We start from the raw sequence: 17,368 nt of genomic DNA on the forward strand, positions 1-17,368 counted from the left end.
GCACACGAAAGGCAACGAATTATTAGGATAAGATATTCAGGGAGATTCAAGTCAGGTTTGTTAAGGTAAAAGAAACGGGAATTAAGGCATTTTAATGTGAACCGGTGTAGGTTTCAAAACTCCGTGCACATTGTTGAATGCAGAATGTTTGAGTGGTCAGCAAAACGTTACCTATGTATGTCTTGTGTTTGAATGTAAGACACGTGTGGGGGTGGTCAGCAGAAAGTTACACATGTGGTCATCAGAAAGGTTTTGCAATTCTGGCGGGAAATGAAAGTCTTCAGAAATATGTATGTCTTGTGTTTGAATGTAAAAAACGTGCATGTGGTCACCAGATCGTTTTACACATGTGGTCAGCAGAATCTGTGTGGTCACCAGAACGTTTTACACATGTGGTCAGCATAGTGTACCTACAGTTTTATTTTGGTTTTTTTAAGTTACCGAAATTTCCAACACATAATTAGGTTAATTAATGATAGAGAAGTGCAATGATGGTTTTCTTTTTCATCTAGCATTACAAATAAAAGAGTCACCAGAATGGAGGTGAAAAGTTTGCGTCTCCAGATCAACCAAAACACAAGGATGTGTGTGTGTGTGTGTGTATGTGTGTGTGTGTGTATGTGACTGTGTATGTGTCTCTATGGCTATGTGATCTGCATGTATCTGTCTGTGTGTCTGTCTGTGTCTTTATTTAGATGTTTGTTTGTTTATTTGCTTAACGCCCAGCCGACCACGAAGGGCCATATCAGGGCGGTGCTGCTTTGACATATAACGTGCGCCACACACAAGACAGAAGTCGCAGCACAGGCTTTATGTCTCACCCAGTCACATTATTCTGACACTGACCGGACCAACCAGTCCTAGCACTAACCCCATAATGCCAGACGCCAGGCGGAGCAGCCACTAGATTGCCAATTTTAAAGTCTTAGGTATGACCCGGCCGGGGTTCGAACCTGATCACGGGGCGGACGCCTTACCACGAGGCCAACCGTGCCGGTATATTTAGATGTGGTTGTGTCTGTGTGTGAATGTGTTCAAATATGATCGTGTGAATGATCCCAATGCCCGCCTCTCCGGAAGATCACTCTTTATAAGTATACACTTTCTAAACAGAAGGAAAACAGCAGCCGCTACTACTAACCGCTTATCACGACGGAGCAGAAACAGAAATGCCAGGCAAAAGAAAGGGCGCTTAGTGCTCGGAGCGATCGTGTCCAAATGTCAACGCAGCGTGAAGCAATAGTTGTGGCATTTCATTTCCCCCGACAACCGGGTGGACCGGCACCCAGCGCAAACTGGCTCCTGACAGTACTCATTCCATCACTTGAATCAATAGCGCCTGCAGTGTTATCACAATGGATTTTTTCTTCACATCTTTCCTTTTTCTGTTTTTCCTCATTGGTTCATTTCAAACAGAAAATAGCCTGCATGTAAATAAGGCGAAAAAGTGTTTTTTGTTTTTACATTTAGGCGTTATGACTAAATGTTTTAACATAGAGGGGGGAATCGAGACGAGGGTCGTGGTGCATGTGTGTGTGTGTGTGTGTGTGTGTGTGTGTGTGTGTGTGTGTGTGTGTGTGTGTAGAGCGATTCAGAGTACACTACTGGACCGATCTTTATGAAATTGTACATGAGAGTTCCTGGGTATGATATCCCCGGACGTTTTTTTCATTTTTTCGATAAATGTCTTTTATGACGTCATATCCGGCTTTTTGTAAAAGTTGAGGCGGCACTGTCACACTTTCCTTTTTCAATCAAATTGATTGAAATTTTGGCCAAGCAATCTTCGACGAAGGCCGGGCTTCGGTATTGCATTTGAGCATGGAGGCTTACAAATTAATTAATGACTTTGGTCATTAAAAATCTGAAAATTGTAATTGAAATTATTTTTTTTATAAAACGATCCAAAGTTACTTTTATTTTATTCTTCATCATGTTCTGATTCCAAAAACATAAAAATATGTTATATTCGGATTAAAATCAAGCTCTGAAAATTCAAAATATAAAAATTATGATTAAAATTAAATTTCCGAAATCGTTTTAAAAACAATTTCATCTTATTCCTTGTCGGTTCCTGATTCCAAAAACATATAGATATGATATGTTTGGATTAAAAACACGCTCAGAAAGTTAAAACGAAGAGAGGTACAGTAAAGCGTGCTATGCAGCACAGCACAACTGCTACCGCGCTAAACATGTACAGGCTCGTCACTTTCACTGCCTTTTGCACTAGCGGCAGACTACGGTCATTGTGAAAAAATGCAGTCCGTTCAGTTTCATTCTGTGAGTTCCACAGCTTGACTAAATGTAGTAATTTCGCCTTACGCGACTTGTTTTTTCCTTCCTTCAAGCAAGAAAATAGACTGCACGTAAGTGAGAAGAATACACATTATAAACAAAATTTTTTTTCTGAAAAAGACTGAGTAAAAAAGAAACATCACTAGAGTTTTGCCCTAGAGAACGTCAGAAAAACAACACTAATTAAAGTACCCTGATGATGTGTGTTCCATCATACAAGAGTACGTCATAGAAAGAACACTAATGAAGTGCACTGATGATTTGTTTGTTTGTTTGTTTGCTTAACGCAAGGGTGATATCAGGGCGGTGCTGCTTTGACATATAACGTGCGCCACACACAAGACAGAAGTCGCAGCACAGGCTTCATGTCTCACCCAGTCACATTATTCTGATACCGGACCAACCAGTCCTAGCACTAACCCCATAATGCCAGACGCCAGGCGGAGCAGCCACTAGATTGCCAATTTTAAAGTCTTAGGTATGACCCGGCCGGGGTTCGAACCCACGACCTCCCGCTCACTGGGCGGACGCCTTACCACTAGGCCATCGTGTTGCGGTCTGATGATTTGTGTTCCTGATATATGCAAGAGTTCTTCAGAGAAACTTCTGTAATTAAAGTACACTGATGATTAACTCTGATTTACTTGACAATTTCTCCTCTGAAGTAGAAGACATTACTCTCGACATGAGTTACTCTACATTTTGCCTCAAGCTGTCGGCAGCAAATACAGTCTCCGACAAAATATTTCAAGCTTGACATTTAATGCAAACTGATTACTGATTTTCCGGGAACGCAGAAGAAGAAGAAGAAGAAGATTACTGATTTAACCCAGCCGCGCCGCAAGTATATCACATGCGCTCAAGACCCCCATACGTCACAACGCAATCAAGAGAACGTTAACCTTCATGCAAACGCAGACCTGGAATAATCAATTGTTTCCTTCACACGCTTCGTCAGCTGTTTTGCATTATTGATTTCGGCGTATTGCGGAATTGCCTTTTTTCTTCACCGCTCAGTCACAGAAGTTCAAGTCTCGAATGAAGTTATGGTGAGCACACTGCAAGTTATGGTGAGCACACTGCAAGTTATGGTGAGCACACTGCAAGTTATGGTGAGCACACTGCAAGTTATGGTGAGCACACTGCAAGTTATGGTGAGCACACTGCAAGTTATGGTGAGCACACTGCAAGAGCCTGCTTGGTTTCTTGGTTTGCTTTGATCATGATTTTGATTCAGTGAGTTCTATAGTATACTGTATCCAGCAACTGTATCATGTGTGTACATATCATTTTCTATGTGTGTAGGTCACGTAGTATAAGTGTTCGCTTGAGTTCATGTCCCTATAGATGTACGTTTTATCATTGTATCATGTTTAAATTGAATACAATCTTGTTTAAACCAAGCGCCTGTTGGCACGTTTTTCAAACACACAAACCAGCCTGGTGTGAATGTGAAATTTAAGCGTACATTGTTAGTCCTAGTAACGTATTGTATTTTCTGACACTACCCTACAATCATGTTTCCTTATTCTTGGTAAACGACATTGTCATCTAAGAGTCTTGGGTCTTGACCGTCAATCTGAATCTTCGATCGTTGAACTTGTATGATCCACAACCGCGTATATGACGAAAAGGACATCTTACCACTGTTGTGGAGAAAGTTTGGTAAACTTCGACCTTTTTTCATACCGAAGCAAAGAAATGCAACTGTTGGAACAATGCCAATATAGTTGATATGAATGCGTGTGTGTGTGTGTGTGTGTGTGTGTGTGTGTGAGTGTGTGTGTGTCTGTGTGTGCGTGTGCGTGCGTGCGTGCGTGTCTGTATGTGTCTGTGCGTGTGTGTGTGTGTGTGTGTGTGTGTGTGGCGTGTGTGTCTGCGTACGTGCGTGCATGTGTGCGTGCGTGCGTGCATGCGTGCGTGCGAGAAGGAGATAGAGGTTAGAGTGGGAATTCGTCAAATAAATATCCATCAAAACCTTCTTAATGGGAGTAGGGGAATCTACATCCATTCCGTGCCCACTTTCAACCCATCTCCATCCTATTCCCCCAATTCCTCAGTTGTAAAATGCCCTTTTCTTCCTGTTTTGCTTCTCATACATCCAGCAAATTCAGCAAGGAAAAGTCTGCAAAGCCCAGCAGGGGGTAAAAATCACTAATAGAAATGCCATTAGTTGCCGCAGTGCACGTGTGTAGTCATTTGGAATGTCCGCCTCTTTCGGCGCTCAATGTCGTGCAGAAGTTCTATTAAATTAGGCTCTGGAGGCCAAACAAAGTCAGAAGAAAATTTTTCTCTGTCTATTTCCTTAAAGTTTGCCTTTAGGGGTGGACAGCTTTACTTGGCAGATGTCATCCCTTATTATGGTTGAACGGCAAACTTGCAGCAAAAAAATCCCTCCAAATAATAGTGTCCACATTACAGGAGCTTGTACCGAAGTGCTTGGCCGAGACCAGTTGATGAGAGTATCGTACCCTTTATTACTATTGCAATAGAACGTCTAACGATGCTTCTATTGACTGCAGATGCTCTGACACAAACTCTTGTGATGGTGTCACACAGTCTGTCATTACCAGCCTCCTAAAATAAGCAGTGTTTTAACAGAAAACACCGACTGTCAATTATCTCTCCTTTATAGATGCGAACAATAACATTTTATAATTGTATAATTGATCAATTACACGACCTATACAAGCGCAAGCTACACATAGGTGCTTGGGCTTAAGAGTGATCTCATAAGTTTCAATGCTGTGATAAATTATTCGCTCATTTTACTTCACGATGGGAGTTCCACATATGGACTAACTAATTTCGGGATAAAAGGAAGGAGGGTAGGAAAGGTATTGCCAAATCAGTCACCTAGTCTAATCCCTTGTTTGTCTTGCACACTCGAACACCCAACAAACAAAACGTGGGGAAAAAGAAGACAAAACAAAAGAGAAAACAAAGAGCATTAATTTTGTCCCTGTGGGTTTAATGTTTCCTCACCGCACTTTAAATGGTCCGAAACTTGTATGCATCATTAACGGGCATATAGTGTTGACCGCCAGGCCAAGCATTAAAGAAACCAACGAACACACCAACAAACAAACAAATGAACAAACAAACAAATGAACAAACAAAGAAAAGGAGCTGGGCTATCAGATCATGTAATAATCATTCACTCGTCTCACGCTCCTAAACCATGTTCACAGTCACACACACACACAGACACAGACAAACACCCATACACACAAACAACACACAGACACAAACACACACACACACACGCGCACGCAGACACACACACACACACACACACACACACACACACACACACACACACACACACAGACCACAAAAACAAAAGCGCACAAAAAGCCAAATATTCCAAATGTAACTTCAAAATGAAAGCAAAACCAGCAGGATGTTGCAGGGCAGGTCGCTACAATAAATGTCACGTTTCAAGTCTAGAGTCGCATAGTGTGGGACAGGGTGTCTGGTCACCAGGGTAGGGAGCTAGCTATACTCTTTCCAAGCGTCCTTTTACTCCCACTATAGTATCATCCCAGTCTTACCTTTTCCTTTACAGAAGAAGAAAGGAACGAACGAAACATATGGTAAATATTCAGCGGGTAAACAAAACGAAATAGTGTTGTGTTTACAACAGAACAGAATAACCGTTTTTAACAATTCAGCGCAAAAGAACATTGCCATAAACAACAAACACACTACAGGCCAAGAACCCCAAAGAAACCTCAAATACGAATAGCTTGGTCAATTTTTTTTTAAACAGTACGATGTAAACATGATAATCCCAAGAGCTGCAATGGTACTTTCTCCCCGTAAACATGTTTTGCACACTTCTTGAGACAGGCAGACACAGAGCATGCGTGAGTGTGTCTCCTTGCTGCCATTGTAAATAGGCGAAAATGGGGTTGGAAGCTCTGCTACTGTTTTCATAAATAAAGCCTCTCACTGTTTTACGATGCCTTAGCACGTCATCCCAAGCCTGTCCAGTGTCAGACACATACATTGCCAGTCTTAATTCGGATAACAATTGAGATACGAGAAGCAACTAAATTGTCTAGAAAAAAGAGAGCAGAGGTCTTTGTTACCATTTCCAAAATCGGTATAAAATAAATACAAACATAAATAGTTACTCAGAAGTGAACACACACACGCACTCGTACGCTCGCAACAAAATACGCGGACGCACACACATACGCACGCACGCGCGCACACTCAGACACAAACAAACACACACACACACACACACACACACACACACGCACGCACGCACGCACGCACGCACGCACACACACACACACACACACACACACACACACACACACACACACACACACACACACACACACGCAGTGTCTCACGATTCACCCAACCCCATAACAAGTTTAGCATTAGCAATATTACTACTATTCGTTATGTCTACACATAACCCACACCCAGTCTAGAACCGGAAGAACGCCTAGCCTACGCAGTCAGGAGTGAAGTAGGGCGCCCTTTAGCCTTCAACAGAAAAGCGTCGATCGACGACCCAATAACCACATTCATTTGCAAGAGGAGTGGACGCCGTTAGATCTTGTCAACATGGGGTCGCTCAATTCACATCATTAGAAGGCATACAGAAATAGAAGAAAGGGAGGCAGTCTGAAGCGGGAAAAGTCTCCACAACATTTCCGTTCTGGAGCCGCTTGGCGCTAAACTTGAAGATGTGCCCGTAACGATCATAAAGTTATTTTCGTGTTCACCTATGCAAGTACCATACCTGCAATTTGTTTTTCATATTCTGTCTGGGACATGTTGCCATCATCGTTCAATAACCTTGTGGGGCTTTGTATCAAAAAGAAACAGAAAACAAATTGTTATGAACTGGATCTGATCAAACGTCAAATCTTTCGATGCTGATGGGAGCCCGACCCATCGTCTTTATAAATTGATTTAAAAAACAATCGTTTGTAGACCAAAAGTTAGTCTCATAGCCCAACACACATGCGCGCAAACACAAACACAGACACATCCACGTACACACACACACCGACCTCTACCCCTCTCCCTTTCTCTCCCCCCCCCACACACACACTTCAACACGACAAAAACAAAGTCAGGTCAAAATCCACGAGCGAATAAATCAAACCCCCAAAACAACAATTACTTTAACTCACCTTTCACGGAGCTGAGCTTGTCGCCCACCATTTGCTTAGCGATGAAGGCAGCCATGATGGATATAGCTGGGAAGACCTAGACAGCGACCTTGACGTCAACCGCACAGGGAGTCGCTCCGATAAACAAGACACAGACAATCCCAAAGCAAGCACGTGCAACAAGCAGCAACAACACGACCGTCCAGGAAACAGCGACAGCAGCAACAGCTACCGGTAGTAGTGAACACCGGTCTTCCCCGCCTCCTCCTTTTCCTTCTGCTTCTTCGTCTTCTGCTCCGTGTAGCGCTGGTGGTGACCGAGCCTGGATGGATTGATGTCAGCTCTCAAAGGCTTCCGCAGGCCAATTACCGCTCGCCACTGTGGGACCGTGTCGATGCTCTCCGGCTAATTAAGCTCCTTTGCTGCCCGGTCCTTCTCTGCGGAAGATAAGAAAAGAGAGCATATAAGGATGGAGTGAGCGGATGGAATACAGTGGTACCTCTTGTTTACGACCTCGACAAATCCAGCGAATGAGGTCTTACAAGAAAGCGAGTCAACAATGGAGGTCATTTCACGGACACTATGAAGAGGCAGAATGACAAAATCAGGGTTTAAGGCAGAAGGAATGTTAAAATGGAGGTCATTTCACGGACACTATGAAGAGGCAGAATGACAAAATCAGGGTTTAAGGCAGAAGGAATGTTAAAATGGAGGTCATTTCACGGACACTATGAAGAGGCAGAATGACAAAATCAGGGTTTAAGGCAGAAGGAATGTTAAAATGGAGGGTCTTAAAAACAGGTTTCACTGTTCGGATCTAGGCGTCAACGGCTAAAGTACAGGCCGAAAGCGACAGGGCAACGAGGGGAGAGGTTGGGTGAGAAAGGGTGACGGTTTATTGCATTAACGCCCAATTTTGCTCGGCTGAGTGCGACCTTTTTCCCCGAGAAGCCGCGCGTGGTAAAAACTCCATTGTGCAATTTAATTAAACGAACATGGCAGTTTAAGGCTATGCCAAGGACCGTACATAAATGGAATGGCGAAAGTAAGACGTGTGTATATGGCCGTAGCTTGATAGTGTTCTTCCCGTGCCGCTGTCACGAACTGAAACCTCTGCTGAACAATCCTTCTCATTGCGGTCAATGCGCATGCGCCAATTTTGGACTTAAAAAATGCGACCCTTTGACCGAACGAACCATGGGTTAGGGTTAGCGTTAGGATTAGGGTAAGGGCTAGGGTAAGGGTTAGGGTTAGGTTGTTCACGACCTGATTAATCTCCCCATGTTAGCGCATGCGCATTGACCGCAATGAGAAGGATTGTTCAGGCAGAGTTTTCAGTTCGTGACACCGGCTTAACTGAGCCTCTCTTTCAGCCCTTGGGTGCATGTCTTTACAAAAGCACACTCCTTCTCGTGAATACAGTACAGCTCAGATCTAGATCTGGCCAGCTTTTACATGGGATATAGAGAACTAGATGATTACCCGCTTCGCCGGGTACCGGCTTCGCCGGGAAGAAGTAGAGCCGAATACCAGGCTGCGCCTGGGACCCGGCTTAAGCCGGCGCACGAAGGAAAGGAGATAAACGCGCAAAACACTGGAGACCTTCTCAAAATAGTAACGTGCAGTGACCTTCTAAAAATAGTAACGTAGTAACGGGAATATGGATTGACGCCACACGGAGGAAGGGAGATAATCGCGGCTGAAAACACTGGAGAAGATAAGGAAGAGTTACTGGTAGTGGATCCCGACAAAAAAAACCAAAATCGGTTCAGCGCGCACAGCGCTGCGCGCTGAGAGCACGTGTTGAAATATCTCATCGATGAGGTTGTGTCCGGGGTGTAGCTGAATACGGTGTCCAAATTTGAAAAAGATCCACCGAGAATTTGGCCGTGCATCGCGAACAGACAGACAGACACTAGTCGTATATATATATATAGATAGATAGATACTACATGGCTTGCTGTATCGTACCAGATTTACACGAGTTTTTTTAAAATATATTGAACTGCGAGCGAAAGCGAGCTGTTCACTATTTGAAAAAGCAACGAGTATAAACCTGGTACGACACAGCAAGCCATGTAGTATTCTGTTTATCCTACATACTCTACTTACGTGTATTTTACTCAAAACGTCCCGCAGTCGAGGCAGCCAGATTGAAAACACTTGTTTTGGAACGTCGATCTCTTCTGAGGCATCGTGCAATATATTACGTCAAAGCAAAGAAACGTCGCCCTGGAAAGTGTGGCGTGACGTGTTAGTTCTAAAATTTCCTCATGGGGAATTAGCGAGCGCAATTTTTGTTTATCCTACATACGTGAGAGAGACACCCGTGAGATAATAATCGTTCAAATCACACGTGTGTATATCATGTAAATGAGGTCATGTCAAGCAAGTCTGGCAGGGACCTGTTTTTCCACTGCTTATGATGCCAAAGTCACCGAGACAAACGTAATTATAGAAGAACAAAAATTGCGCTCGCTAATTACCCTCGATGAATCTTTAGAACTAACACGTCACGCCACACTTTCAGAGTGACGTTTCTTTGCTTTGACGTAATAGATTGCACGAGGCTTTAGAGGAGATCGAGGTTCCAAAACAAGCGTCTTCAATTTAGCTGCCTCGAAGACATTTTCAGTAAAATACACGTATAAGTACAGTGTATAGGATAAACAGAATACTACATGGCTTGCTGTGTCGTACCAGATTTACACTCGTTGCTTTTTCAAATAGTGAACAGCTCGCTTTCGCTCGCAGTTCAATATTTAAACAAACAGTTCGTGTAAATCTGGTACGACACAGCAAGCCATGTAGTATTCTCTATTTCTATAATGACGTTTGCCTCGGTGACCTTGGCATCATAAGCAGTGGAAAAACAGGTTCCTCCCAGATTTGCTTGACATGACCTCATTTACATGATATACACACGTGTGATTTGAACGATTATTATCTCATGAGTATCTCTCTCACGTATGTAGGATAAAAGACTATCCCTCCACTTGGTCACATACGAAAAAAACCACCCACAGCCTAGGTGCTTTCTGTGCGCAGAGGGAATGTGTGTGTGCGGTACATTTAGTTAATAAAAGCCACTATCATCAATCAATCAATCAATAGGACGCTTATATCGCGCATATTCCGTGGGTACAGTTCTAGGCGCTCTGCAAGGATGCCGTGTGAGATGACATTTTATACGGCCAGTAGATTGCAGCCATTTCGGCGCATATTTACCTTTCACGGCCTATTATTCCAAGTCACACGGGTATAGGTAGACAATTAGTAACTGTGCCTAAGCAATTTTGCCAGGAAAGACCCTTTTGTCAATCGTGGGATCTTTAACGTGCACACCCCAATGTAGTGTACACGGGGGGGGGGGGGGGGGGGGGGTGTTCGGACACCGAAGAGAGTCTGCACACAAAGTTGACTCTGAGAAATAAATTTCCGCCGAACGTGGGTTTGAACTCACGCTGACAGCGGCCAACTGAATACAAATCCAGCGCGCTACCAACTGAGCTATGTCCCCGCCACTAGACGCTTTTTAAGAATTCAATTCATCACCGCAAACTGTCAGGGTGTTGATTGTTGGTATGTGTCCAAGTGGAGGGATGTCATTCTTAATCCAATGCAAAAGCCTTGTCAGATCTGCAATGGTGATCCGAACTGTATTCACAGAGGAGCTAGTAGTGTGCTTTTAATGCTTGCGACTGTCGGGTGCAAAATGATGCTGCGTGTTCGTGAGCCACAAACATAATTCCTTCACGATCCATCACTAGCATTGTGCACAAAAAACGAATATTCAATGCTGGGTGTTTCCTTAATTCTTGTAACAGTACAAATTAAGCTATAGAAAATCTTGCCAACTGTCAGAAAACTGATAACTTCGGAATCATTTTGTTGACATACACATTTTGTGTTTTAGGAATGGAGACATGCAGAAGAACAAACGTACTGCAAGCAACTTTCCTGAGTTCTTTTCCCTCGAATTCGTAAAAGATACTCTGGGTGCAGCGTTGTTTTATTTGTTGTTGTTGTTGGGAGATTTTGAAGAAAAGGCGTGACTGTAAACGCGTACCGCCACGCTTAACAAGCTAAGTGTAGTTGCTATGAAAATGTAACGCTCCAATGAGGGGTGTCTCAACAAAGGGACTGCCCGCCTTTACGGGATCATGTTTCAAAAAGTCAAGTTTATTTAACAGAAATGAACTTACTCTGATCAGAGACTGCAGAAGACTCTACTGTCTCTGCTCTGATTTGTATAATTAAGAAGTCCTAACTCGTTTTCGCGTTTCTACTTTATCGTCCTGCTACTTTTGAATTAAAATCTGGAAGAGAGATGAGGAACCAGAAACGTTCAAAGTAAAGGTGCCAAACATAGGGCTCCTCCCTCATAGAGATACGTCTGACGTAACATATTCCTGACAACAAGACAGTATGTGTACGCAAAACATCAGTTTTAGAGAAATACATTGCATCAGCATTGTGCTGTTCACATTTTCACGAAAATCATAGGTTCCCCGCTAATGATGCGACAAAAAAAACCCAGTCAGATAGAAACGAATGACGCAAACCATTAGTCCAAAACAAGGACATTAACATCACGCCGTTCACGTTTTCACAGAAATCACAGATTATTTGCTAACGATGCGACTAAGGGGGGGGACATTCACCACCCCTTGGCAATCTGCTCAATAAAGCGGGCCTGATGACCGATCGACACAACCGTGCGCACAAACTGCCCATCATTTGCATTCTCAGCCAACACATTCCCCAACAGATATAAAAATCGTCACGCTGCAAAAGAGCGATAAAAATCGGAGAGTGTGTGTGTGTGTGTGTGTGTGTGTGTGTGTGTGTGTGTGTGAGAGAGAGAGAGAGAGAGAGAGAGAGAGAGAGAGAGAGACAGACAGACAGACAGACAGACAGACAGACAGACAGACAGACAGACAGACAGACAGACAGAGACGGAGAGAGAGAGAGACTGACAGACAGACAGACACACACACACAAAGAAGGCAAGGGGTGACAGAACGTCGCAATTGCTTGTTCGCGATTCGTTGAGTTCAGATCTTTTCGAGTTTCCTCTTTGCGTGTGTAGTTTTGTTTCATCTATCGAGGTCTTTTTTTTGTTTGGCAATCAGTAAAATGGCAATTGCCTGAAATATTGCTGAAACCCCTGTGAGACACCCAACCCCCCCTTTTTTCCTCCTATTTTCATCAAAAAGACTAGACAAAAAAGTATTGATCGATGCCCATATTCATACTCCACACTTCTTCTTGTGCTGGAGCTTTTAACGCACTGCGTTCTTCTTATCCTCATTTGAATTGCAGTGTGAATTCTCTCCTGCAACCTTCTTCTTACACAACAGAAATGTTGCTATTTCTCGAAAATGAGGACAGCTTCCTTGTTCATGGGCTGGAACTCCCACGGCTTTTGCGTGTATGACTGTTTTTACCCCGCCATTTAGGCAGCTATACGCCGCTTTCGGGGGATGCATGCTTGATATTTTCGTGTTTTTATAACCCACCAAACTCTGACATGAATTACAGGATCTTTACCGTGCGCGCTTGATCTTATGCTTGCGTGTACACACGGAGGAGAATAAGGCACTAGCAGGTCTGCACATAAGTTTACCTGGAAGATTGGAAAAATCTCCACCCTTAATCCACCAGGTGCGGCCGAGATTCGAACATGTTGACAGCAATAAGCATTGTCATCCTCTGACTTTTGTCCACACACATGTGGGTTGACATTCAAGACAAGTCAATCAAATCTACATACCACACTATGCACCTGTCATCCTCTGGTTTCTGTCAACACACCTGGGTATTTAAAGCCATATGTACTCGATGACTATACACGCTAATTGCTTTACCAACAGCTGGAGACATGCTAAATTAAGTTCCCTGCAAGATATTGTGGTCTAGGACCCCTTAAATGTTGAGATATTTGAATTTTTATTTTGATCTAGATCGTCCTATTTATAGATTTGCCAACAGAGGGAACGTTGACGCAAGGGAAATAACTCCGCGTCTTTGTTGACATCCTCACTTTTTCAGAGGCTAGAACAAGCTGTAATGCATGTATATGGTCCGCGCATGGCGACATATCGTCATTACATGGTCTTATGGTGCGTTTGACATCGATTATGGGCAAACTACACTTTGTAAACACGGGAGCGCGTACATATGCCTTTAAGTTCAAGAAAGTCCATTAAAGCCATCACAGTATGTACAGAGGCCCACTCAAATTAAAACTTACTGTTGTTTCAAATGTACACAGATCTGTGTACATTGGGCCCTTTCTATTAAAACTTATTTTGTTTCAAGCGATTCAAGGAGTACGGGATAATCTAACACATAATTATGTATAGTTTCCTGGATTTTGTAAAACAAAATTCGTGGCAATCACTTCTTTTTGTTCCAATTGCGTACCTTACACAATTATCAAGCTTCCAAGTGATAAGGCGTCCGCCCAGTGAGCGGGAGGTCGTGGGTTCGAACCCCGGCCGGGTCATACCTAAGACTTTAAAATTGGCAATCTAGTGGCTGCTCCGCCTGGCGTCTGGCATTATGGGGTTAGTGCTAGGACTGGTTGGTCCGGTGTCAGAATAATGTGACTGGGTGAGACATGAAGCCTGTGCTGCGACTTCTGTCTTGTGTGTGGCGCACGTTATGTAGAGGTTACATGCCGAGTCTCAGTGATTATTAAAAATAATGGTCGAAGTTAGCGGATCATGAAAAATGCGAGCTTCAGCGAGCTTTTTTATGACCGCGAACTGAGACCATTATTTTTAATAATCACTGAGACGAGGTGTGTAACCTCTTTATTCCTCCTTTCTTCAGTTATTCAAAGAAAACAAGAGTTTTTGTGCGAAAGTTTGATCGAATCCGAATCATTCAACCAGTCAACCTGCGCAGGCGATCGATTAATGCGCGGTTGTATAGTTCCGTGCAAATCATTCCATTCTGTTAACACTTCTTGTCAGTTTCCCTGTTTTGGACTAAAATCAAGAACACAGATATGCTGTTATTCTGCTGTGGCGGTAAAGGCAGATATTGTGTGTTCTTTTTATGTTTTAGTATCGCTTAGGATAAGGCCAAAAAAAAATAGGTCTGTTTACGGTAACATAGGCCCAAAAAATAGGGTCGGTAGGTCGGGATTGGTTTTTTTTGTTGTTTTTTTTCCTCCAAAAAAACATATTTTTACGTTATTTTGCAAAAAAACCAAGATTTTTTTAATTTTTTTTCCCAAATGCCAAAAAAAAGTCTAGGGTCGCGCGAAAAAACTAGGGTCGGTCGGGTTACCGTAAACAGACCTATTTTTTTTTTTGGCCTAATGTTCTTTCGTCAAATGGGACTAGCAGACGAACATTTGCACCCGTGTTCCAACGTTAATTACTGTATGAAGTTCAGTTTTCTGGGGAAAATAGTGTATGAAACCGCTTTATGTTCTTTAAATTGATGAGATGTGTGCATTTGGTTGCGTGTGATCTGTTTATAAAATGAAATATTGTTGAAAACTGACCGTCGGATTGCAGTCAGTGTTGCCGAAGAAATTGAGTGACAAGAAGGGGAACTACTCTTGTCGCTAAACAAAGTATGAGTTACTTACCTTGGGAATTTGCTTGTGATGAACGTTTGTGCACGGCAGATCTAGATTCAGAAAACAACCGAACTCATGGATTTTATATGGAGATTCATGTGTTCAGGCCTGTAGTTGTTAATTTAAATGCGGTATGTTTGTATTGTTTGCTCCAGAAATGTATTCTTCGTACATTAGAGCGTTCGGAACTTTTCAGTCGCAAAAGTAGTAGGTCTACCGAAACAGAACAGCTTCTCAACCCATTGCACTATCGAGGATTCAGGTTGTTGCTGGCTCGTTATTTGTTTGGTTGCTGGGTCATTATCGAAAAATAACTAGCTCTACAAGTTTACAGAGGTAAAGAAGCAGAGGGGGGAATAAATGTCAAAGCAGCACCGCCCTGATATGGCCCTTCGTGGTCGGCTGGGCGTTAAGCAAACAAACAAATAAAAATCAAGCTTCCAGATTCGTGATTTTTTACTGCTTGTGCATTTGCATCAGAATATAATTTCAGGCACCGAGTTTTTCTAAGTGAATGAGGTAACTTTGTTCTTGCGATGTATTACTTTCAACACAGAAAACAAATTTGCAGCTCTTGGTGTGAAGTTAAAAAGCTTGTTGACAGAAATGTTCGATTCAATAAATCTAGAACATTTTTGTGTCCGCGTTGTTCACCCACAAGCCTGTGATAACTTTGGATGTACATACAATTCTATTTTGCTAATGGAACTGAGAAAGAACCTCTAAATTATTTCTTGAACATGTTATTTTCAAAACGACTAAGGCCAAAAAAAAAAATAGGTCTGTTTACGGTAACCCGACCGACCCTATTTTTTTCGCGCGACCCTAGACTTTTTTTTGGCATTTGGGAAAAAAAAAAAAAATCATTTGGATTTTTTTTGCAAAATAACGTAAAAATATGGTTTTTTGGGAATTTTTTTTTAAAAAAAATAAAAATAAAAACCCGACCTACCGACCCTATTTTTTTGGCCTATGTTACCGTAAACAGACCTATTTTTTTTTGGCCTAATGGGGATGAGACAAAAGCAGTGAAACATCCTTACGTATTCGCAAACTTTCAAGTAACGTTTCTTCAGTTTCCCATTACAGTATTGCCTATTCGGCTCACGGCTTTGTTGTGCATATTTTGTCTTCACACACAAACACAAATAGAAAAACACAGACCCTACTCTTTGTCATTTTTCTCCGCAAAGAAGCCACATGATCCAGCTTATTAGAGATTACCCACACCGAATAACTTTGCTGACTACTATTTTGAAGCAAAGAAATGGTAAGATCTAGGTCATCACCGGCACCCAATCCGGTGATGTGAAAGGAAGAGGAGACAGAGAAACTCTTGTGGGTCGTATTCAGCTCACGTGGAGCATTATTCTGAAAACCGAGGCATCACCGCTTGAAGCGTTTCAATCTCCACAGGAAGTTGTCCAGCCTCCTTCGACAACGAAGGATTACAATGTGTGTGTGTGTGTGTGTGTGTGTGTGTGTTTGTGTGTGTGTGTGTGTGTGTGTGTGTCTGTGTGTGTGTGGGGGTGAATGTGTGTGTGTGTGTGTGTGAGTGTGTGTATATGTGTGTGTGTGTTTTATAAAGATGCATTTACAAAAGATACTGATGAACTAAGTGGAAACAAAGAAAAAATAAGATCTGGGTCGTCATCAGCACCCAATCCGCTCACGTTGAAAGAACAGGAAGCAGGGAAACCCTGTCATAATCTGCACACGAACAGCATTAGTGTGTGTGTGTGTGTGTGTGTGTGTGTGTGTGTGTGTGTGTGTGTGTGTGTGTGTGTATGTGTGAGAGAGCGTGCGTGCGTGTGTGTGCGTGTGTGTGCGTGTGTGTGTGTGTTTGTGTATGTGTGAGAGAGCGTGCGTGCGTGCGTGTGTGTGTGTGTGTGTTTGCGTGTGTGTGTGTGTGTGTGTGTGTGTGTGTGTTCGCATTATTAACCTTGATCAGGCTGGGAAAACACGCGCTATCTCATGCATATACATTCAAGTACAACGACGGAAACAGTCCCATAAAGATAAGCAAACATGCCGAACATGATCAATGCAAACAAGCAAAACACACAACCCCAGTTCCAGCGCATTCACACAGCCGAGAATGCTGGGACCCTGATCTAAAAGCAAAGTCATGTAATGGAACGCATGGGGGGAGGCGGTGGTATGGCTGGCCGCTCTGAAAGGCTGGGAGACATGCAGTCTCTCTCCACAGGCCCAGCATAACACATTGTCAAATTTCCAATTGCTTTAACACATTTTGGAAGGCACCAGACAGGGCGCAAGAACAACGTTGCTGCTCCAGCGGGACGAACATGCGGGGAAAGGGGCAATT

General features: G+C 43.0%; 1 protein-coding gene and 1 long non-coding RNA gene across 4 annotated transcripts in view; both read right to left on the reverse strand.

Annotated features, from left to right (window-relative positions):
- LOC138981393 (uncharacterized) overlaps positions 1-17,368 on the reverse strand; it is a 92,342-nt gene that overhangs the window by 67,071 nt on the left and 7,903 nt on the right. The window lies entirely within an intron of this gene.
- Positions 1-17,368, reverse strand: part of LOC138981392 (complexin-like) — a 234,657-nt gene that overhangs the window by 59,503 nt on the left and 157,786 nt on the right. For all 3 annotated transcript variants that reach the window (XM_070354305.1, XM_070354304.1, XM_070354306.1), the window contains one exon: positions 7,461-7,876. In XM_070354305.1, the coding sequence (XP_070210406.1) occupies positions 7,461-7,515 (55 nt within the window). In that variant the 5' untranslated portion in view covers positions 7,516-7,876. The remainder of the gene's footprint in view (positions 1-7,460; positions 7,877-17,368) is intronic.

Source organism: Littorina saxatilis, linkage group LG12, assembly GCF_037325665.1.
Source record: "Littorina saxatilis isolate snail1 linkage group LG12, US_GU_Lsax_2.0, whole genome shotgun sequence".
Taxonomy (NCBI): domain Eukaryota; kingdom Metazoa; phylum Mollusca; class Gastropoda; order Littorinimorpha; family Littorinidae; genus Littorina; species Littorina saxatilis.